General features: G+C 45.1%; 1 protein-coding gene across 1 annotated transcript in view; it reads left to right on the plus strand.

Moving 5' to 3' along the window:
• Positions 1 to 1,966: 1,966 nt before the first annotated feature.
• The window catches only part of LOC121287105 (phosphoenolpyruvate carboxykinase, cytosolic [GTP]-like), an 834,642-nt gene continuing 812,313 nt past the window's right edge, over positions 1,967 to 24,295 (plus strand). The window contains exons 1-7 of the mRNA XM_041204653.1: positions 1,967 to 2,190; positions 5,841 to 6,022; positions 6,753 to 6,956; positions 7,091 to 7,278; positions 8,145 to 8,307; positions 8,433 to 8,789; positions 9,170 to 9,265. Coding sequence (XP_041060587.1) covers positions 1,967 to 2,190; positions 5,841 to 6,022; positions 6,753 to 6,956; positions 7,091 to 7,278; positions 8,145 to 8,307; positions 8,433 to 8,789; positions 9,170 to 9,265 — 1,414 coding nt within the window. The remainder of the gene's footprint in view (positions 2,191 to 5,840; positions 6,023 to 6,752; positions 6,957 to 7,090; positions 7,279 to 8,144; positions 8,308 to 8,432; positions 8,790 to 9,169; positions 9,266 to 24,295) is intronic.

Below are 24,295 nucleotides of genomic sequence, written 5' to 3' on the forward strand. Positions count from 1 at the left end.
CGGAGGCTGGTGGGGTGATAAGTGAGGACAAGGGGGACCCTATCATGTTTCTGGGAGGGAGGAGAAGGCGTGAGGGCGGATGCGCGGGAGATGGGCCGGACACGGTTGAGGGCCCTGTCAACGACCGTGGGTGGAAAACCTCGGTTAAGGAAGAAGGAGGACATGTCAGAGGAACTGTTTTTGAAGGTAGCATCATCAGAACAGATGCGACGGAGGTGAAGGAACTGAGAGAATGGGATGGAGTCCTTACAGGAAGTGGGGTGTGAGGAGCTGTAGTCGAAGTAGCTGTGGGAGTCGGTAGGTTTGTAATGGATATTGGTGGACAGTCTATCACTAGAGATTGAGACAGAGAGGTCAAGGAAGGGAAGGGAAGTGTCAGAGATGGACCACGTGAAAATGATGGAGGGGTGGAGATTGGAAGCAAAATTCATAAATTTTTCCAAGTCCCGACGAGAGCATGAAGCAGCACCGAAGTAATCATCGATGTACCGGTATGTTCCACATACCCCATAAAGAGGCAGGCATAGCTGGGGCCCATGCGGGTACCCATAGCCACACCTTTTATTTGGAGGAAGTGAGAGGAGTTGAAGGAGAAATTTTTCAGTGTGAGAACAAGTTCAGCCAGACGGAAGAGAGTAGTGGTGGATGGGGATTGTTCGGGCCTCTGTTCGAGGAAGAAGCTAAGGGCCCTCAGACCATCCCGGTGGGGGATGGAGGTGTAGAGAGATTGGCGTCCATGGTGAAGAGGAAGCGGTTGGGGCCAGGGAACTGGAAATTGTTGATGTGACGTAAGGTGTCAGAGGAATCGTGGATGTAGGTGGGAAGGGACTGGACAAGGGGAGAGAGAAGGGAGTCAAGATAACGAGAAATGAGTTCTGTGGGGCAGGAGCAAGCTGACACGATCGGTCTACCGGGACAGTTCTGTTTGTGGATTTTGGGTAGGAGGTAGAAGCGGGCCATCCGAGCTTGGGCGACTATCAGATTGGAAGCTGTGGGAGGAAGATCCCCAGAGGAGATGAGGTCAGTGACAGTCCTGGAAACAATGACTTGATGTTCAGTGGTGGGGTCATGGTCCAGGGAGAGGTAAGAGGATGTGCCTGCGAATTGACGCTCAGCCTCCGCAAGGTAGAGGTCAGTGCGCCAGACAACAACAGCACCACCCTTGTCAGTGGCTTTGATGACAATGTCAGGGTTGGACCTGAGAGAATGGTGTGCAGTAAGTTCAGAGAGAGAGAGATTAGAATGGGTGAGAGGAGCAGAGAAATTGAGGCGACTAATGTCGTGCCGACAGTTCTCAATGAAAATATCAAGAGAAGGTAAGAATCCAGGTGGAGGGAGAATATTGGAGGTGGGTGAAAGGATCTGTTGAACGGGGAGAGGACTCCTGCCCAAAGAAGTGAGCCCAGAGACGAAGACGGCGGAAGAAGAGTTCAGCATTGTGCCGAGCCCGAAATTCATTGAGGTGAGGGTGTAAGGGATCTCTGTAGCTTTTCAGCCCTGATCAAATGGAGGAAATATTGACATTATCTTTTCTGGATGTCACTTTTTAGTTTTTGCTTTTTGCTCTTGCAATTTCAAGCGCCTCTTCATTTGTCTTATGATCTGTATATGGAATTTTAAGCCATAGTAAGAAAGGTAAATAACAAGCAAATTGTGGCTGTGGTAGCACTGTTATTAATATTCAAGATTCCATTGCAATTTTTAGAAACAAAATGTGCAGAACATTATCATTCAGTTGTACAACACGCTGAATGAAGTTGAGTTTGTGGACACGCTGTACACATTTAATGTACAAAAAGTGTCAAAATACCACATGCCAGTAAATATAAGCAACCTGACCAATTAGAAATGAATTTCAAATTCAGTGAGTTGCTCAGTGACACAACACCAGTGCATTCTGGCCGCTCTTCGCAGTGACGTTATAATTGTTTTACAGGCTCTTTCCAATCCGTTTCTTGAAGAAGACATGGCCGCACAGATCCAGTCTCAGCCCCAGCTCCCTCTGAATGTGGTTCAGGGGGATCTGAACACCTTGAGCTCTGCAGTGAGAGACTTTGTTGAACAAAATGCAAAGCTGTGTCAGCCGGACAGTATTCACATCTGTGATGGCAGTGAGGAAGAAAACAGGCAGATTTTGTCCCTGATGGAAGAGCAAGGGATGATCAAACGCTTGCACAAGTATCAAAACTGGTGAGCAGATTTCTCCTCTACAAGTCTACACATTTTGATAAAGTTTTATTGTGCTTGTCAATTTTAGGCATGCAATTTTTCACTTTTGCATCAGTGACATGCATTCCCAGGTCAGGTATACAAGGGTTACATGCTGAGCAAAACTCCCTCTACTTTGTCCCACCAATATGTATCAACACTGTTGTATATTTTATACCTCAGAGCTATGCAGATATGACACGAGATTTAATGTGTGTAACAGATTTTATTAGTTAGAGTGTTTTAAAATGTCTACTCCGTGCTTCAGCTCTAGTTTCCAGCTCTTTCTACAGTTTGTTGACTTTTTTCTGAGTCCACATCCAGGCTTAACTAATCGAGCACAGTGAGCATCGATAGTAAACAGACTCACAGAATCAAACACACCACAATTTTTTTTATTCATTCACGGGATGTGGGCTTCACTGGCTGAGCCAGCATTTATTGCCCATCCCTAGTTGGCCTTGAGAAGGTGAGCTGCCTTCTTGAACCATTGCAGTCCATGTGGTGTAGGTATACCCACAGTGCTGTTAGGAAAGGGGTTTCAGGATTTTGATTCAGCAACAGTGAAGGAACAGCGATATATTTCCAAGCAGGATGGTGAGTTACTTGGAGGGGAACTTCCAGGTGCTTGTGTTCCTATCTATCTGCTGCCCTTGTCCTTCAAGATGGTAGTGGTCATGGGTTTGGAAGGTGCTGTCAATGGACTCTTGGTAAATTCCTGCAGTGCATCTTGAAGATGGTACACACTGTTGCTACTATGCATCGGTGTTGGAAAGAGTGAACGTTTGTGGATATGGTGCCAATCAGCGGGCTGCTTTGTCCTGGACGGTGTCAAGCTTCTTGAGTGTTGTGGGAGCTAGACTCATCCAGGCAAGTGGGGAGTATTCCATCACACGCCTGACTTGTGCCTTGTAGATGGTGGATAGGCATTGGGAAGTCAGGAGGTGAGTTACTCGTCGCACAATTCCTAGCCCCTGACCTGCTCTTGTGGCCATAGTATTTACATGGCTAGTCCAGTTCAGTTTCTGGTCAATGGTAACCCCCAGGATGTTTACAGTGGGGGATTCAGTGATGGTAATGTCATTGAACATCAAGGGGTGATGGTTAAATTCTCTCTTGTTGGAGATGGTTATTGCCTGACACTTGTTTGGCTTGAATTTTATTTGACACTTGTCAACCCAAGCCTGGATATTGTCCAGGTCTTGCTGCATTTGGACATGGATTGCTTCAGAATCTGAGGAATCGTGAATGGTGCTGAACATTGCGCAGCCATCAGCGAACATCCCCATTTGACCTTATGGTGGAAGGAGTGTCATTGCTAAAGCAGTTGAAGATGGTTGGGCCAAGGACACCACCCTGAGGAACCCCTGCAGTGATGTCCTGGATGGAGGGTATCCTCAACATGAAGGTGGGACTTTGTCTCCACAATGACTGTGCAGTGGTCACTTCTATTGTCATGGACAGATGCATCTGTGGCTGGAAGGTTGGTGAGGATGAGGTCAAGTATGTTTTCCCCTCTTGTTGGTTCCTTCACCACCTGCTGCAGACCCACTCCAGCAGCTATGTCCTTTAGGACTCAGCCAGCTAAGTCAGTAGTGGTTCTACTGAGCCACTCTTGGTGATGGACATTGCAGTCCCCCATCCAGAGTGCATTCTGTGCCCATGCCACCCTCAGTGCTTCCTCCAAGTGGTGTTCAACATGGAGCAGCACTGATTCATCAGCTGAGGGAGGGCAGTATTTTATTTTATTTATTCATGGGATGTGGGCATCATTGGTTAGACCAGCATTTGTTGCCCATCCCTAAGTGCCCTTGTTCAGAGGGCAACTAAGAATCAACCTCATTGCTGTGGGTCTGGAGTCACATGTAGGCCAGGCCAGGCCAGATAAGGATGGCAGATTTCCTTCCTTAAAGGACATTAGTGAACCAGATGGTTTTTACAACAATCAACGTGGTCGATTGGGTTTTGTCACTGGTGAGCAGTATTTATTGCTCAGTGCTGATTGTCCTTGAGAAGTGATGGAAAGCCACCTTCTTAAACAACTATAGCTCATCTGGTGAAGGTACACCTACTGTGTTGTTAGGGAGTTCCAGGATTTTGACCCAGAGACAGTGAAGGAATGGCGACATAGCTCCAAGTCAGGATGGTATGTGACTTGGAGGAAACTTGTAGGTGGTGGTGTTCCCATTCAAATGATACCCTTATTCTTCTAGGTGGCAGAGGTCATGGGCTTGGAAAGTGCTGATAAAGTGAGTTGCTGCAGTATATCTTGTAGATGGTACATACTGCTGCCAGTGTGCGTCAGCAGTGGAGGGACTGAATGTTTAAAGTAGTAGATGGGGTGCCAATCAAACAGGCTGCTTTAGCCTGGATGGTGTCAAGCTTCTTGAATGTTGTTGGAGCTGCACTCATCCAGGCAAGTGGATCACACTCCTGACTTGTGCCTTGTAGATGGTGGACACGTTTGGGGAGTCAGGAGGTGAGTTACTTGCCACAGTATTTCTAACCTCTGACCTGTTCTTGCAACCACAGTATTTATATGGCTGCTCCAGTTCAGTTTCTGGTCAATGGTAATCCCCAGGATGTGGACAGTGGAGGATTCAGCAATGGTAATGCCATTGAACATCAAGGGGGGATGGTCATTGCCTGCCACTTGTGTGGTGCAACTGTTACTTACCAACAATCAGCTCAGGCCTGAAAATTGTTCAGGTCTTGCAGAACATAGACAAAGACTGCTTCAATATCTGAGCCGAACATTATGCAATCATCAGGGGACATTCCCACTTCTGACCTTATGTTGTAGGGAAGATAGTTGATGAAGCAGCTGAAGGTGGTTGGGCCTAGAACATTACACTGAGGAACTCCTGAAGCGATGTCCTGGGGCTGAGATGTTTGACCTCCAACAATGGCATCATCCTTTGTGCCCAGTATGACTTCAATCAGACACATTGGCTTCAATTTTGCCAGGGCTGCCTGGTACCATACTTGGTCAAATGCTGCCTAGAAGTCAAGGGCAGTCACTCTTGCCTTATCTTTGGAGTTCAGCTCTTTTATTCATGCTTGGATCAAGGCTGCAATGAGGTCTGGAGCTGATTGTCCCTGGTGGAACCCAAACTGAGCATCAGTGAGCAGGTTGTTACTGAGTAAGTGCCACTTAACAACACTGTCGATGACACTTTCCAACTAATTGAGACTAGATTGATGTGGCAGTAATTGACTAAGTTGTATTTGTCCTGCTTTTTGTGGACAGGGCATACTTTGACAATCTGGCAAAAAGCAAGTTTGTTTCTGTAGCAGAACATGAGTCCAAGAGGTATTCACCTTGCTACACTCACCAACATATGAAACAAAAGATAGAACACACAGCACAAAGTTCATTGCCCCTCTCTTCCACAGTGTCTCACCACACAGATGCATTACATTCAGTCTAAAACTAGGTTTCTCACAGAAACATCCTGCAAAGGGCTTTCAGACCATGGACATATTGGACAATGAAGGAGCTGATTTCAGTTCCAGCCTTCAAATCTCAATCACACATTGCAGGGATGTATTCTTGAATTGTGGTGACAATTGACTCGCCCTCAAAGCAAGAATCGCTGTGACTGAATTGGATTAATGTTTGCTATTTCCAGCTGGTTGGCTCGCACGGATCCCAGGGATGTTGCTCGTGTGGAGAGTAAAACCGTGATTGTGACCCCTGAGCAGAGAGACACCATTCCCATAGCAAAGAGTGGAGTCAGCCAGCTTGGGTGCTGGCTGTCAGAAAAGGAGTTTGAAAAGGCATTCAATGCTCGATTCCCAGAATGTATGAAAGGTACAGACATTAATTCAATCTGGGATATTTCTTAGCTATTCTTTCTGCATAACCACTTGTGAGTTATTACTCAATGAAGGTGCAGTGATTATGTCACAGTTATTGACTCTTCCATGTGAATGTATCGCACTAAAGCTGCTCAAACATTCTGTTCGACTGCTTCTCACCTTACACAACACCTTAAACGGAGCTCCTGATCTATCAAGGAGGATCCAGCATCTCTGCTGCTAACTGTGACAGCTTCTGACTACTTACAAACATCCTATCTGCACCATTCAGCTGCCCTAACTACAGCACTGTAGTTGACAAATTTGCTTATTCCAGGGAGACTCAGTAACTGGCATGAATGATGCAGAATGCAGATGGTGGCAGATGCCAGCCAGAGGTGCAACCAAGATCAAAGAAACTTTTATCCCCATCCCACCCCTCAGTGTCTCACAGTACAGGTTGTACAAATTACAGGTGCAAGGGAGTTTGGGGCTTGGATAGCAGACAGAAATTCTGAGCTCCACTCTTGTGGTTTATGAGCTCATCCTAACCCCTTGATGAGATAACTGTCTTGGCGTTACTCACAATGTTTGTTATTTGTTGTAGTTCTGTAAATGCTGTAACAGACAGCCGGCATTATCACTGTACCTGAGCTTAATCTTGTATTTTTAAGGATTTAAAGATCAAATAAATTACATCCCAGAATAGTCTTAGGATTGACTTTCTTCCTGTAAATCTCTAGGCCATACAATGTACCTGATTCCATTCAGCATGGGACCTGTGGGGTCACCTCTGTCTAAGATCGGGATCCAGCTGACAGATTCACCTTATGTCGTGGCCAGCATGAGGATCATGACTCGCATGGGATCAACTGTACTGGAGACCCTGGGCAATGGCCAGTTTGTCAAATGCCTTCATTCAGTCGGATGCCCTTTACCACTAAAGAGTGAGTTTGGATTCAGCATCTTTGGATTAATTATTGCTGTCTGGGTGTGGGGGAGAGAAGGGGAGATGGGTCTTATCCTTTGATCCAGGAGCTTTTCATAGAGCTTTGGCTGACAATCCATCTCTTGTATTTAGGGCCACTGGTCAATAACTGGGCCTGCAACCCTGAGCTGACACTGGTTGCCCACATACCTCAGAGCAGAGAGATTATTTCATTCGGGAGCGGTTATGGAGGTAACTCACTGCTGGGGAAGAAGTGCTTCGCTCTGCGCATTGCCTCCAGGATTGCTGAAGAAGAGGGATGGCTGGCTGAACACATGCTGGTAAGAATACAGGAGATACTCTTTGCTGGATCTTTAACAGCTGTAGTTTGTCAGTAGTAAGACTCTTGCCTGTGAAAGAAGCAAACTCCTGAAATAACATGAATATTAAACTTAAGCCCTGCATTATGGTGTTGGCTGAATTGGTAGCCCTCTCACCTTTGACTCAGAGGTCATGGATCCAAGACCCATTCGAGAGATTTGAGAACATAATCCACAATCCAGTGCAGTAATGAAGAAGTGTTGCATAGTCAGAGCTGCCATCTTTCAGATGAGACATTGTCCCATCCTGTCCCTCATGAGGGCATAAAAGACTCCACACCATCATTTGAAAACTAAAGGGTTTTTTTTCCCCCCGGTATCCTGGTCAATATTTACCCCTTAACCAACATCACTAAAAAAAGTTGATTTGGCTATTATCACAATGTTGCTTGTGGGACGTTGCTGTGCACTTGTTGGCTGCCACGTTTCTGACATTACATCGGTGACTACACTTCAAAAGTACTTTCAGCCACCCTGAGATATTGAAAGGTGCTATATAAATGTAAATCCTTCTTGTCCTGTTGACAAGAAATATTTCTCAGTCTGACATTGAGCTTAATAATGTCTTAAGTTTAGGTTAAATGAAGCATTTTGGGTGTATTTTACTGGAGGAATTTAAATCATTTGGGATCAGCTGTGTAGCATGTGAGATATGACGGTGAGAAAATGCTCAATAGACATCCTGTGTCAGTGTGAACACACACACTGAGTTTCACATGTTAAATTTCTTTTGTCAAGCTGCAAGTCTCAGAAATGCCAAATAGACTGTAGCCCAGGGTCAGTGCACAGATATCATTTGCTCATCAGCTTCTCCTCTCCCTCCCCAGATCCTGGGAGTAACCAATCCCAAAGGCCAGAAGAAGTACATTGCTGCTGCCTTCCCCAGTGCTTGTGGGAAAACAAACATGGCCATGATGAATCCGACATTACCTGGCTGGAAGGTTGAGTGCGTGGGAGATGACATCGCCTGGATGAAATTCAACAAGCAAGGTTTGTTGGTCTCGGCATCTTGCTGTAGTTTACGGCAGATGTGAAATGATTAGATGGGGAATTATCCTTTGCCTGGTGAAATTCCAATGAGTTTATTAATATGTCCCTACTGGACCTTTCCACAGGTAACCTGAGAGCAATCAACCCAGAAAATGGCTTCTTTGGTGTAGCTCCTGGGACATCTGTAAAAACAAATCCAAATGCAATGAAAACTATTTGCAAGAACACTATTTTCACCAATGTAGCAGAGACCAGCGATGGGGGAGTTCACTGGGAAGGGATCGATGAAACTCTGTCCCCTGACATCACAGTGACGTCATGGAAAAACAAAAAGTGGAGTCCAGAAGATGGAGAACCATGTGCGCACCCCAACTCCAGGTTTTGTACTCCTGCCAGACAATGTCCGATCATTGACCCAGACTGGGAGTCTCCTGAAGGGGTTCCCATTGAAGGAATTGTCTTCGGAGGACGGAGGCCAAAAGGTACAATAGTCTAATCTGTAGACCAACACAGCGAAACATTAGAGACAGATCCTGTCAGCTGTGCTAGTATTGTGCTGGACTGCTGCTTAGAGAGGTCAGGAGCCCTCAGGATGACTCAGAGTATAGCGTTGGCATTACACATCAGTCATTTGTTATAGAAATTGGTAGATTGTCATTTCCAGTGAAATCCACATTAGTTTTATAGCCATTGGTAAATAGTTTATCTGTCCCAATGAAATCCACATTACAGCCATTTCATAGTGTTATCTGACTACATAATTGCACAGACAGGTGAACATGGTACATTCAAAAAATGCAGTGTGAATTGCACGGTGGAGAATTTCATTATTTCAAAGATATTTCTTGTCATTCCGTTCCAGGAGTCCCTCTGGTTTATGAAGCTTTCAACTGGCAGCATGGCGTTTTCATTGGAGCGGCCATGAGATCAGAGGCCACAGCTGCAGCAGAACACAAAGGTATGAGAGTAACAGCGGGACTCAGAATGCAGTAACGCTGGGATACAGAATGCAGTAACACTGGGATACAGAAACCAATAACACTGGGATACAGAATGCAGTAACACTGGGATACAAAAACTAATAACACTGGTATACAGAATGCAGTAACACTGGGATCCATAGCGCAGTAAGACTCAGAACGCAGTGACACTGGGATTCAGGATTCCGGATGCACTGACACTGGGATAAAGAAAGCAGTGACACTGGGGCTCAGAAAGCAGTAACATTGGGACTCAGAAAGCAGTAACACTGGGACTCAGAAAGCAGTAACATTGGGACTCAGAAAGCAGTAACACTGGGACTCAGAAAACAGTAACACTGGGACTCAGAAAGCAGTAACATTGGGACTCAGAAAGCAGTAACATTGGGATTCAGAAAGCAGTAACACTGGGACTCAGAAAGCAGTAACACTGGGACTCAGAAAGTAGTAACACTGGGACTCAGAAAGCAGTAACATTGGGACTCAGAAAGCAGTAACACTGGGACTCAGAAAGCAGTAACATTGGGACTCAGAAAGCAGTAGCACTGGGACTCAAAATGCAGTAATGGTGAGATGCATAACGCAGTAACACTAGGACTCAGAATGCAGTAACACTGGGACTCAGGGGGCAGTAACACTGGGATACAGAAGGCAATAATATTGGTACTCAGATCGCATTGACAATGGGACTCATAATGCACTAGCATTGGGACTCAGGACTCAGGATTACAGAATGCAATAACACTGGGACTCAGAACTCATAACACTGGAATACTGAAAGCAGGTACACGGATACAGAATGCAGTAATACTGCGGTACAGAATGTTGTAACACTGGGATACTGAACGTAGTAACACTGAGACATGGGACACTAACAGTGGGACACAGAACATGATAAAACTGGGACTCAGAATACAGTACAATGGGACTCAGAATGTAGTAACACTGGGACACAAGACACAGTGACACTGGGACTCAGAAGACAGTAACACTGGGACTCAGGGCACAGTAACACTGGGACACAGAATGCACTAGCACTGGGACACAGAATGCAGTAACACTGGAACACAGAACGCAGTAACGCTGGGACACAGAATGCAGTAACGCTGGGACGCAGAACACAGTAACATTGGGACACAAAACGCAGTAACACAGGGATACAGAATGATGTAACACTGGGACTGGGATCGCAATAATAATGAGATATTGATTGCCATAACACTGAGGTACAGAATGCAATAATACTGGGCTAGAAAATGCAGCAACATTGGGATAAAGAAAATCGTGAAACTGGGAGATAGGACACAGTAATACTGGGACACAGAATGCACTAGCACTGGGACACGACGCAGGAACACTGGGATACAGAATGCAGTAACACTGGGAAACAGAACACAGTAATACTGGGACACAGAACACAGTGACACTGGCATCCAGAATTAATGTAATGATGAGATAAAGAATGCAGTAACACCAGGACAGAAAAGGCCTTAACACTGGGCCACAGAATGCAGCAACACTGGGACTCAGAACACAGTAACTCAGGGACATAGAAAGCAGTAGCACTGGGTCACAGAACACAGTAATACTGGGACACAGAACACAGTGACACAGGGGCTTAGAATGCAATAATAGTGGGATACAGATTGACGTAACACTGGGACAGAGATCACAATAATACTGAGACATTGATTGCTGTAACACTGAGGGACAGAATTTAGTAATACTGGGAGAGAAAATGCAGTAACACTAGGATACAGAATGTCATAACACTAGGACTCAGAATGCAGTAACACTGGGACACAAAACGCAGTAACAGTGGGACCCCGAATGCAGTAACACAGTGACTCAGAACGCAGTAATGCTAGGACTTAGAATGCAGTAACAATGAGATACAGAATGCAGTAACACCAGCGACACTGAGATACAGAATGTAGTAACAATGGGATGCAGAATACAGTGGCACTGGGACCCAGAATGTAGTAACACTAGGATACAGAACGCAGTAACACTGGGACTCAGACCACAGTAACACAGCGACTCAGAATGCAGCAACACTGGGAAACAGAACGCATTAACACTGGGACTCACAATGCAGTAACACTGGGATACAGAATGCAGTATGATGGGGACTAAGAATGCAGTAACACTAGGGCTCAGCACACAGTAACAATGGGACTCATGATGCAGTAACACTGGGATACGGAACGCAGTAACACCAGGACACAGAATTCAGCAATACTGGGATAAAGAACGCAGTAAGACTGGGATACAGAACATTGTAATACTGATATAAAGAAAGCAGTAACACTGCGACACAGAATGCAGTAACACTGATAAACATAAAGCAGGAATACTGGGATACAGAACACAGTAACACAGCCACTCAAAGTGCAGCAACACTGGGACACAGAATGCAGTAACACTGGGACTTACAATGCAGTAACACTGGGATACAGAACTCAGTGACACTGGGACACAGAACACAGTGCCACTGGGATCCAGAACGCAGTAACACTGGCTCACAGAATACAGTAATACTGGGACACAGAATGCAGTAATACTGGGACTCAGACCACAGTAACACAGCAACTCAGAATGCAGCAACACTGGGAAACAGAACACAGTAACAATGGGACGCAGAATGCAGTGGCACCCAGAATGCAGTAACACGGGGATGCAGAACTCAGTGACATTGGGACACAGAACAGAGTGTCACTGGGATCCAGAATGCAGTAACACTGGGATCCAGAATGCAGTAACACTGGGACACAGAATGCAGTAATACTGGGACTCAGACCACAGTAACACAGCGACTCAGAATGCAGCAACACTGGGGCACAGAACGCAGTAACACTGGGACTCACAATGCAGTAACATTGGGATACCGCACGCAGTATCATGGGGACTAAGAATGCAGTAACACTGGGATGCATAATGCAGGAACACTAGGGCTCAGCATGCAGTAACAATGGGACTCATGATGCAGTAACACTGGGATACGGAACGCAGTAACACTGGGACACAGAATTCAGAAATACTGGAATAGAGAACGCAGTAAGACTGGGACACAGAACACAGTAATACATATATAAGGAAAGCAGTAACACTGCGACACAACGCAGTAACACTGATAAACATAAAGCAGGAACACTGGGATACAGAACACAGTGACACTGGGACTCAGAATACAGCAACACTTAGACACAGAACGCAGTAACACTGGGACTCAACACAGTAACTGTGGGATACGTAATGCAGTAACGCTTAGGCAAAGAATGCAGTAACACTGGGATACAGAACGTAGTATTATTGGGGTACAGAACGCAGAAGCACAGGGACTAAGAATGCAGTAACAGTGGGATGCATAACGCAGTAACACTAGCACTCAGAACGCAGGAACAGTGGGACTCAGGATGCAGTAACACTAGGATACAGAACACAGTAACACTGGGACAGAACACAGTGTCACTGATATAAAGAAAGCATTAACACTGGGACATAGAACGTAATAACATTGGGACACAGAGCACAGTAATACTGGGATACAGAACACATTAACACCGAGGCACTAAATGCAGAAACATTGAGAGTCAGAACTGGGACACAGAACTCAATAACACTGGGATTCAGAAGGCACTAACACTGGGACTCAGAACACAGTAACACTGGGCTACAGAATGTAATAATACCGGGATACAGAACGTAGTAACACAGGGACTTAGAATGCAGTAACGGGGGATGCATAACATAGTAACACTTGGACTCAGAACACAGTAACAGTGGGACTCAGGATGCAGTAACACTGGGATACTGAACGCAGTAACATTGGGATTCAGGATGCAGTAACACAGGGACACAGAACACAGTAACGTTGGCTTTCAGAGCACAGTGACACTGGGATGTAGAGCGCAGTAATGCTGGGATACAGAACGCAGTAACACTGGAACCAGAATGCAGTAACACTGGGATACAGAACACAGTAACATTTGGGATTCATAACGCAGGAACACTGGGACACAGAATGCAGTAACACTGGGATACAGAACGTTGTAACATGGGGAATTAGAATGCAGTAACAGGGGGATGCATAACGCAGTAATACTTGGACTCAGAATGCAGTAACACTGGGACTCAGAATGCAGTAACACTGGGATACTGAATGCAATAATATTGGGATTCAGGATGCAGTAACACTGGAAACAGAATGCAGAACACTGGGATACAGAACAGTGTAACATTTGGGATACATAACACTGGGACACGGAACACAGTAACATTTAGGATACATAACGCAGTAACATTAGGACTTGGAATGCAGTAACAATGGGATACCGAACACAGTAACACTGGGACTGAGAATGCAGTAACACTAGGATACAGAATGCTGTAACACAGGGATACAGAATGTTGTAACACTGGGACATAGCACACAGTACTAGCTGGATAGAGAACACAGTAAGACTGGGACACAGAACAAAGTAATACTGATATAAGGAAAGCAGTAACACTGCGACACAGAACGCAGTAACACTGATAAACATAACGCAGGAATACTGGGATGCAGTACACAGTGACACAGGGACTCAGAACGCAGTAACACTAGGATTCAATGCAGTAGCTGTGGGATGTGTAATACAGTAACGATCAGACAAAGAATGCAGTAACACTGGGTAGACAGAACGTAGTATCTTTGGGGTACAGAGTGCAGTAGCTCAGGGACTCATAATGCAGTAACGCTGGGATACAGAATGCAGTAACACTGGGACTCAGAACGCTGGGATACAGAACACTGGGATACAGAACACAGTAACACTGAGAGAACGAAAGCAGTAACAATGGGACACAGAACATGGTAACATTGGGACTCAGAGCACAGTAATACTGGGATACAGAACACATTAACACCGAGGCACAAAACGCAGTAACCTTGAGAGTCAGAACTGGGACACAGAACTCAATAACACCGGGATTCAGAAGGCACTAACACTGGGACTCAGAACACAGTAACACTGGGATACAGAATGCAGTAATACTGGGATACAGAACACTGGAATACGGAGGTACAGAATGCAGTAACACCGGGATACAGAATGCAGTAACGCTGGGATACAGAACGCGGTAACATGGGGACTTAGAATGCAGTAACAGTGGGACTCTGAATGCAATAACACTAGGATACAGAACACAGTAACATTGATATAAAGAAAGCAGTAGCACTGGGACACAGAACATAGTAACACTAGGGTACAGAATGCAGTAGCACTGGGACTCAGAATGCATTAACAATGGGATGTATAACATAGTAACACTTGGACTCAGAACGCAGTAACACTGGGATACAGAATGCTGGAACATTAGGACACCGAATGCAGTATCACTGGGACTCAGAACGCAGCAACAGTGGGATACAGAACATAGTAACACTGGGATACAGAATGCAGTGACACTGGGATACAGAACTCAGTGACACTGGGATACAGAACTCAGTGACACTGGGATACAGAACTCAGTGACACTGGGACACAGAACACAGTGTCACTGGGATCCAGAACGCAGTAACACAGGGACACAGAATGCAGTAATACTGGGACTCAGACCACAGTAACACAGCAACTCAGAATGCAGCAACACTGGGACACAAAACGCAGTAACAATGGCCGCAGAATGCAGTGGCACTGGGACCCAGAATGCAGTAACACTGGGATACAGAACTCAGTGACACTGGAACACAGAACACAGAACACAATGTCATTGGGATCCAGAGTGCAGTAACACTGGGATATAGAACGCAGTAATACTGGAACACAGAATACAGTAATACTGGGACTCCGACCACAGCAACACAGCGACTCAGAATGCAGCAACACTGGGACACAGAACGGAGTAACACTGGGACTCACAATGCAATAACACTGGGATACAGCTCACAGTATCATGGGGACTAAGAATGCAGTAACAATGGGACTCATGATGCAGTAACACTGGGATACGGAACGCAGTAACACTGGGACACAGAATTCAGAAATACTGGGATAGAGAATGCAGTAAGACTGGGACACAGAACACAGTAATACATATATAAGGAAAGCAGTAACACTGGGACTTAGAATGCAGCAACACTTGGACACAGAACACAGTAGTATTATTGGCGTACAGAACGCAGTAGCACAGGGACTATGAATGCAGTAACAGTGGGATGCATAACGCAGTAACACTAGGACTCAGAACGCAGTAACACTGGGACACAGAACGCAGTAACACTGGGACACAAAATGCAGTAACACTGGGACATAGAATGCAGGAACACTGGGATACAGAACGCAGTAACACTGGGACACAGAACGCAGTAACACTGGGACACAGAACGCAGTAATACTGGGACACAGAACGCAGTAACATTGGGACACAGAACACAGTAACACTGGGACACAGAACGCAGTAACATTGGGACTCAGAATGTAGTAACATTGGGGTTCAGAATGCAGTAGCACTGGCATAGAAAATGCTGTAACACCGGGACAGAGAAGAGAGTAATACTGAGATACTGAATGCTGTACTACTGAGGTACAAAATGCTGTAACACTGGGATACAGAATGCAGTAACACTGGGACTTAATGCATTAACAGTGGGATACGTAATGCAGTGGCACTAAGACACAGAGTGCAGTGACACTGGGATACAGAACGCAGTAACACTGGGACACAGAACGCAGTAACACTGGGACACAGAACGCAGTAACATTGGGACAAAAAATCCAGTAACACTGGGACTCAGAATGCAGTAACACTGGGACTCAGAATGCAGTAACACTGGGACACAGAACGCAGTAACATTGGGACACAAAATCCAGTAACACTGGGACTCAGAATGCAGTAACACTGGGACACAGAACGCAGTAACATTGGGACACAAAATCCAGTAACACTGGGACTCAGAATTCAGGAATACTGGGACACAGAATGCAGTAACACTGGGACAGAACGCAGTAACACTGGGACACAGAACGCAGTAACACTGGGACACAGAACGCAGTAACACTGGGACACAGAACGCAGTAACACTGGGACCCAGAATGCAGTCACAGTGGGATACATATCGCAGGAACAATGGGACTCAGAATGCTTGAAGATTGGGGCTCAGGATACAGTTAAACTGCGATACAGAATGTAGCAATGCTCGTAAATGGAATGCACTAACACTAGTAAACAGAATGCACTAACATTGGCTTACAGAACACAGTGACACTGGGACACAGAACACAGTAACATTTGGGCTCAGAATGCAGTAACATTGGGATACAGAATGTCATAACATTGGGACAGAGAACACAGTAATACTGAGATATTGAACCGTAACACTGAGGTACAGAATGTCGTAACACTGGGACATAGAACAAAGTAAAACTGGAATACAGAACGCAGTAACGCTGAACACACAACACAGTAACATAGGGACTCATAACAGAGTAACACTGGGACACAGAACACAGTAATAATGAGACTCAGAATGCCGTAACACTGGGACCCAGAATTCAGTAACACGCTGTTTCAGAATGCATTAACACTGGGATACATAATGCGGTAACACTGGGACTCAGAATACAGTTACAGTTGGGTACACAACGCAGGAAAACTGGGACCCAGAATGCTGGAACATGGGACACAGATTGCGGTAACAGTGGGAAGCATAACACAGGAGTACTGGGATACAGAACACAGTAAACTGGGTCTCAGAATACAGTAACACAGCGACATAGAATGCAATAAACTGTGTCTCAGAATACAGTAACACTGGGACTCAACGCGGTAACAGTGGGATATATAATACAGTAACACTGAGACACAGAATGCAGTAACACTGGGATACAAAATGTAGTATCTTTGGGGTACACAACACAGTAGCAACGGGATTATTAGTGCAGTAACACTGGGATACAGAACACAGTAACACTGTGATAGAGAACACAGTAACACAGGGACACAGAAAGTAGTAACACTGGGGTTTAGAATGCACTAAGACTGGAGCACAGAACTCAGTAACACAGAGATACAGAACGCAGTAACATTGGGATCCACAATGCAGTAACACTGGGACTCAGAACGCAGTAACCATGGGAAACATAACGCAGAAATACTGGGATGCAGAACACACTATTACTGCAACACAGAACACAGTAACACTGGGCTATAGAATGCAGTAACACTGGGACTCAATACAGTAACAGTGGGATACATAACACAGTAACACTGAGACACAGAATGCAGTAACACTGGGATACAGAATGTAGTAACGCTGGGATACGGAATGCAGTAACACTGGGACACAGAATGTAGTAACACTGGGATACAGAATGTAGTAACACTGAGACACAGAATGCAGTAACACTGAGACACAGCATGCAGTAACACTGGGATACAGAACGCAGTAACACTGGGATACAGAACACAGTAAGACTGGGACACAGAATGTAGTAACGCTAAGACAGTGAATGTAGTAACACCGAGACACAGAATGCAGTAACACTGGGATACAGAATGCAGTAACACCGGTACTCAATGCAGTAACAGTGGCATAAATAACACAGTAACACTGAGACACAATGCAGTAACACTAAGGTATGGAACACAGTAACACTGGGATACAGAATGCAGTAACACTGAGACACAGAATGGGTAACACTGAGACACAGAACACAGTAACACTGGAGTACAGAATGCAATAACACTGGGATACAGAAAGAAGTAACGCTGGGGCACAGAATGTAGTAACACTGAGACACAGAATGAAGTAACGCTGGGGCACAGAATCTAGTAACACTGGGGCACAGAATGTAGTAACACTGGGATACAGAATGTCGTAACACTGGGACACAGAATGTAGTAACGCTAAGACAGTAAATGTAGTAACACTGAAACACAGAATGCAGTAACACTGGGATACAGAATGCAGTAACACCGGTACTCAATGCAGTAACAGTGGCATAAATAACACAGTAACACTGAGACACAGAATGCAGTAACACTGGGATACAGAATGTAGTAACACTGGGATACAGAATGTCGTAACACTGGGACACAGAATGCAGTAATACTGGGATACGGAACACAGTAACACAGTGTTACAGGATGTAGTAACACTGAGACACAGAATGGGTAACACTGGGATACAGAAAGCAGTAACACAGATACAGAATGTAGTAACACTGGGGCACAGAACGCAGTAACACGGTGACACAGAATGCAGTAACACTGAGACACAGAATGGGTAACACTGAGACACAGAACACAGTAACACTGGAGTACAGAATACAATAACACTGGGATACAGAAAGAAGTAACAATGGGGCACAGAATGTGGTAACACTGGGGCACAGAATGTAGTAACGCTGGGGCACAACGCAGTAACACTGGGGCACAGAATGCAGTAACGCTGAGACACAGAATGCAGTAACACTGAGGTATGGAACACAGTAACACTGGGATACAGAATGCAGTAACACAGACACAGAATGGGTAACACTGAGACACAGAACACAGTAACACTGGAGTACAGAATGCAATAACACTGGGATACAGAAAGAAGTAACGCGGGGGCACAGAATGTAGTAACACTGGGGCACAGAATGCAGTAACACTGGGACACAGAATGTAGTAACGCTGAGACACAGAATGCAGTAACACTGGGGTACGGAACACAGTAACACTGGCATACAGAATGCAGTAACACTGGTACTCAATGCAGTAACAGTGGGATAAATAACACAGTAACACTGAGACACAGAATGCAGTAACACTGGGATACAGAATGTAGTAACACTGGGATACAGAATGTCGTAACACTGGGACACAGAATGCAGTAATACTGGGATACGGAACACAATAACACAGTGTTACAGGATGTAGTAACACTGAGACACAGAATGGGTAACACTGGGATACAGAAAGCAGTAACACAGATACAGAATGTAGTAACACTGGGGCTCAGAATGCAGTAACACTGTGACACAGAATGCAGTAACACTGAGACACAGAATGGGTAACACTGGGATACAGAATGCAGTAACACTTGAATACAGAATGTAGTAACACAGTGATACAGAATGTAGTAACACTGAGACACAGAATGGGTAACACTGGGATACAGAAAGCAGTAACACAGATACAGAATGTAGTAACACTGGGGCACAGAACGCAGTAACACTGTGACACAGAATGCAGTAACACTGAGACACAGAATGTGGTAACACTGGGATACGGAACATAGTAACACTGGGATATAGTATGCAGTAACACTGGGATAAAGAATGTAGTAACACTGAGACACAAAATGGGTAATACTGGGATACAGAACGCAGTAACACAGATACAGAATGTAGTAACACTGGGGCACAGAACGCAGTAACACTGTGACACAGAATGCAGTAACACTGAGACACAGAACGCAGTAACACTGGGATACAGAACGCAGTAACACTGGGATACAGAATGTAGTAACACAGGGATACAGAATGTAGTAACACTGAGACACAGCATGAGTAACACTGGGATACAGAACGAAGTAACACTGGGATACAGAATGTAGTAACACAGGGATACAGAATGTGGTAACACTGAGACACAGAATGGGTAACACTGGGGCACAGAACGCAGTAACACTGAGACACAGAATGTGGTAACACTGGGATACAGAACACAGTAACACTGGGATACAGAATGCAGTAACACTGGGATAAAGAATGTAGTAACACTGAGACACAAAATGGGTAATACTGGGATACAGAACGCAGTAACACAGATACAGAATGTAGTAACACTGGGGCACAGAACGCAGTAACACTGTGACACAGAATGCAGTAACACTGAGACACAGAACGCAGTAACACTGGGATACAGAACGCAGTAACACTGGGATACAGAATGTAGTAACACTGGGATACAGAACGAAGTAACACTGGGATACAGAATGTAGTAACACAGGGATACAGAATGTGGTAACACTGAGACACAGAATGGGTAACACTGGGGCACAGAACGCAGTAACACTGAGACACAGAATGTGGTAACACTGGGATACAGAACACAGTAACACTGGGATACAGAATGCAGTAACACTGGGAAAAAGAATGTAGTAACACTGAGACACAAAATGCAGTAACACTGGGATACAGAATGCAGTAACACTGGGATGCAGTACGCTGTAACACTGGGACATAGTAACATTGGGATACAGAATGCAGTAACTCTGGGATCAAAACATAGTAACACTGGGACTCAGAATGCACTGGCACTGCGACTCAGAATGCACTAACACTGGGATAGAGAACGCAGTAACACAGGAACTCAGAACGCAGTTACACTAGGACTCAGAACACAGTAACACTGGGACACAGAACATAGTAACATTTGGGCTCAGAATGCAGTAACACTGGGATACAGAATGTCATAACACTGGGACAGAGGACACAATAATACTGAGATACTGAACTTTAACACTGAGGTACAGAACGTTGTAACATTGGGGCATAGAAAACAGCATCGCTGGAATACAGAACGCAGTAACGCTGAACACACAACACAGTAACATAGGGACTCAGAATGCAGTAACAGTGAGATACAGAATGCAGTAACACTGGGACTCAGAATACAGTTGCAGTTGGGTGCATAACGCAGGAAAACTGGGACCCAGAATGCTGGAACATAGGACACAGATTGCATTAATTAGTGGGAAACATAACACAGTAATACTGGGATACAGAACGCAGTAAACTGGGTCTCAGAATACAGTAACACTGGGACTCGACGCAATAATAGTGGGATACATAACACAGTAACACTGAGACACAGAATGCAGTAACATTGGGATACAGAATGTAGTATCATTGGGGTACAGAACGCTGTAGCAAAGGGACTCATAATGCAGTAACACTGGGATACAGAACGCAGTAACACGGCGACAGAGAACACAAGTAGCACAGGGACACAGAACTTAGCAACAATGGGGTTCAGAACGCAGCAGCACAGGGACACAGAAAGCAGTAACACTGGGGTTTAGAATGCACTAAGACTGGAGCACAGAACTTAGTAACACAGAAACACAGAACGCAGTAACGTTGGGATCCACAACGCAGTAACACTGGGACTCAGAACGCAGTAACCATGGGAAACATAACGCAGAAATACTGGGATGCAGAACACACTATTACTGCAACACAGAACACAGTAACACTAGGACACAGAATGCAGTAACACTGGGATATAGAATGCAGTAACACTGGGATACAGAATGTAGTAACACTGGGACACAGAATGCGGTAATATTGGGATATAGAGTGCAGTAACACTGGGATACAGAATGTAGTAACACTGGGACACAGAATGCGGTAATACTGGAACACAGAATGCAGTAACACTGGAACTCAGAACGCAGTTACACTAGGACTCAGAACACAGTAACACTGGGACACAGAAGGTAGTCACACTGGGACACAGAATACAGTAACACAGGGATACAGACTGCAGTCACACTTGGACTCTGAACACAGTGACACGGGGATACAAAATGCAGTAACACTGGGATAAAGAATGCGGTAACTCTGGGACACAGAACTCAGAAACATTGGGATACAGAACATAGTAACTCTGGGCACAAAACGTAGTAACGCTGGGACTCTGAACACACTGACATTGGGACTCAGAACACAGTAACACTGGGACTCAGAACACAGTGACACTGGGACTCAGAACACAGTGACACTGGGACTCAGAATGCAGTGACACTGGGATACAGAACATAGTAACATTGGGACACAGCTCAGTAATACTGGGATACAGAATGCAAGGTCACTGGGACACAGGGACACTGGGATACAGAACAACATAATTGCTAAGGCTAGGATCTTCTAATTTGGTCAATGGTCAGGAACAGGAGGGTGTGACCGTGAGCAAGGCAGGTAAGGGGATCGAGAAGGCAAAAGTGGAGGAGCTTCAGCCCTTGTAATTGTCCAACAGATTTGAGTTTATTTTAGTATGTATGGGTGAGAGTGGGGGCTGCGGTGAGTAAAATGACCATGGCACCATGGCACAAGAAGCCTTTCAAGTCGGGGAATAAATAGAAAAATTGTGGTAGGGCAGGGGACAGTATGATCAGGGGGATAGAGGCAGTTCTCTGCAGTTGAAAGGGAGAGTCTAGATGGCCTGTTCAGTGCCTGGGTTCGGGACGTCTGCATGGGGCTGTATAGAAACTTGCAGTGGGAGGAGGAGAATCCAGTGGTTGTGATCCACATAAGTACCAATAGGCATAGGTAGAACCACGAGAGAGATTCTGCTGAGGGAGAACGAGCAGCTAGGGGTTAATTAATTAAAAAGCCGAGCCGAAACTCAAAGTTGGTAATCTCTGGATTACTACCTGAACCATGAGCAAAGAGGCATTGGTTAAATAAGATTAGGGAGCTGAATGTGCGGTCCGAAGATTGGTGTGGGAATAATGGGTTTTGATTCGGTGGGGGCACCAGTACTATGGAAAATGGGAGTTGTACTTTTGGGACCGTGTGGGACCAGAGTTCTGGTGAGTTGTATAACTAGTGCGGTAGAGGGTTTTAAGCTAAATAGTGGGGGTGAAGGATCATGCGAGGGAAGATATGCTAAATTAAAGGGAAAGGACAAGGCGAGAGATCAAGGTAGCAATAATGGTAATGATAATCAGAGCAAGTCAGGAGGGAACAGAACATACAAACAAAGGAGTATGCCAGAAAGTAAGGCCAGAGTTTTCAAAAATAGCAAAAAGACAGAACTAAAGGTATTGTATCTGAATGTGTGTAGCATTCGTAATAAATTGGATGAATTGTCAGCACAAATAGTAATAATTATGTGTGATAGTCATTACAGAGACTTGGCTGCAAAGTGACCAAGGCTGGGACCGGAATATTCAAAGGTATTTGACATTTCGAAAGGACAGGAAGCTAGGAAAGGGTGGTGGGGTGGTTTTGTTAATTAAGGATGGCATTAGTACAATAGTGAGACCTTAGTTTTAAAGATCAAGGTGTTGAAACAATTTGGGTAGAGACAATGTAAGAAAGGAGGGAGAGAGAAAATGGAGAATTATTGACATGTTAGCCTGACACCTTTGTAGGGAAAATGCAGAATCTATAATAAAGGGGATGATGAGCAGAATAGATAAGAACGAACTGGTGGATGTGGTATATTTAGATTTTCGGAAAGCTTTTGACAAGGGCCCATACTAGAGGTTAGTAAACAAAATTAGAGCACAGTAAATTGGGGGGAATGTACTGGCATAGATTAAGAACTGGTTAATGGACAGCCTGGTGAAGCTACAACACAGGACCACTTGCATGCCAAAAGCATAAGCAGCAAGTGATAGACAGCTAAGCAATCCCACAAGCAATGGATCAGATCTAAGCTTTGCAGTTCTGCCACATCCAGTTGTGAATGATGGTGGACAATTAAACAACTCACTGGAGCAGGAGGCTCCGCAAATATCCACATCCTCAATGATGGGGGAGCCCAGCACATCAGTGCAAAAGATAAGACTGAAGCATTTACAATCAATCTTCAGTCAGAAGTGCCGAGTGGATGATTCCTCTCGGTCTCCTCCGGAGGTCCCCAGCATCACAGATGCCAGTTTTCAGTCAATTTGACTCACTTCAGGTGATATCAAGAAACGGCTGAAGGCACTGGATACTGCAAAGGCTATGGGCCCTAACAATATTCTGGCAATAGTACTGAAGACTTGTGCTCCAGAACTTGCCACACCCCTAGCCAAGCTGTTACAGTACAGCTAAAACACTGGCATCTACCCGGCTCTGTGGAAAATTGACCAGGTATATCCTGTCCACAAAAAGCAGGACAAATCCAAAGGCAAAATACTGCGGATGCTGGAAATTTGAAACAAAAACAAAAAATGCTGGAAAATGTCAGCAGGTCTGACAGCATCTGTGGAGAGAAAGACAGAGTTAACGTTTCATAAAGAACATAACATAAGAACAAGG

Source organism: Carcharodon carcharias, chromosome 14 (assembly GCF_017639515.1).
Source record: "Carcharodon carcharias isolate sCarCar2 chromosome 14, sCarCar2.pri, whole genome shotgun sequence".
Lineage (NCBI taxonomy): Eukaryota > Metazoa > Chordata > Chondrichthyes > Lamniformes > Lamnidae > Carcharodon > Carcharodon carcharias.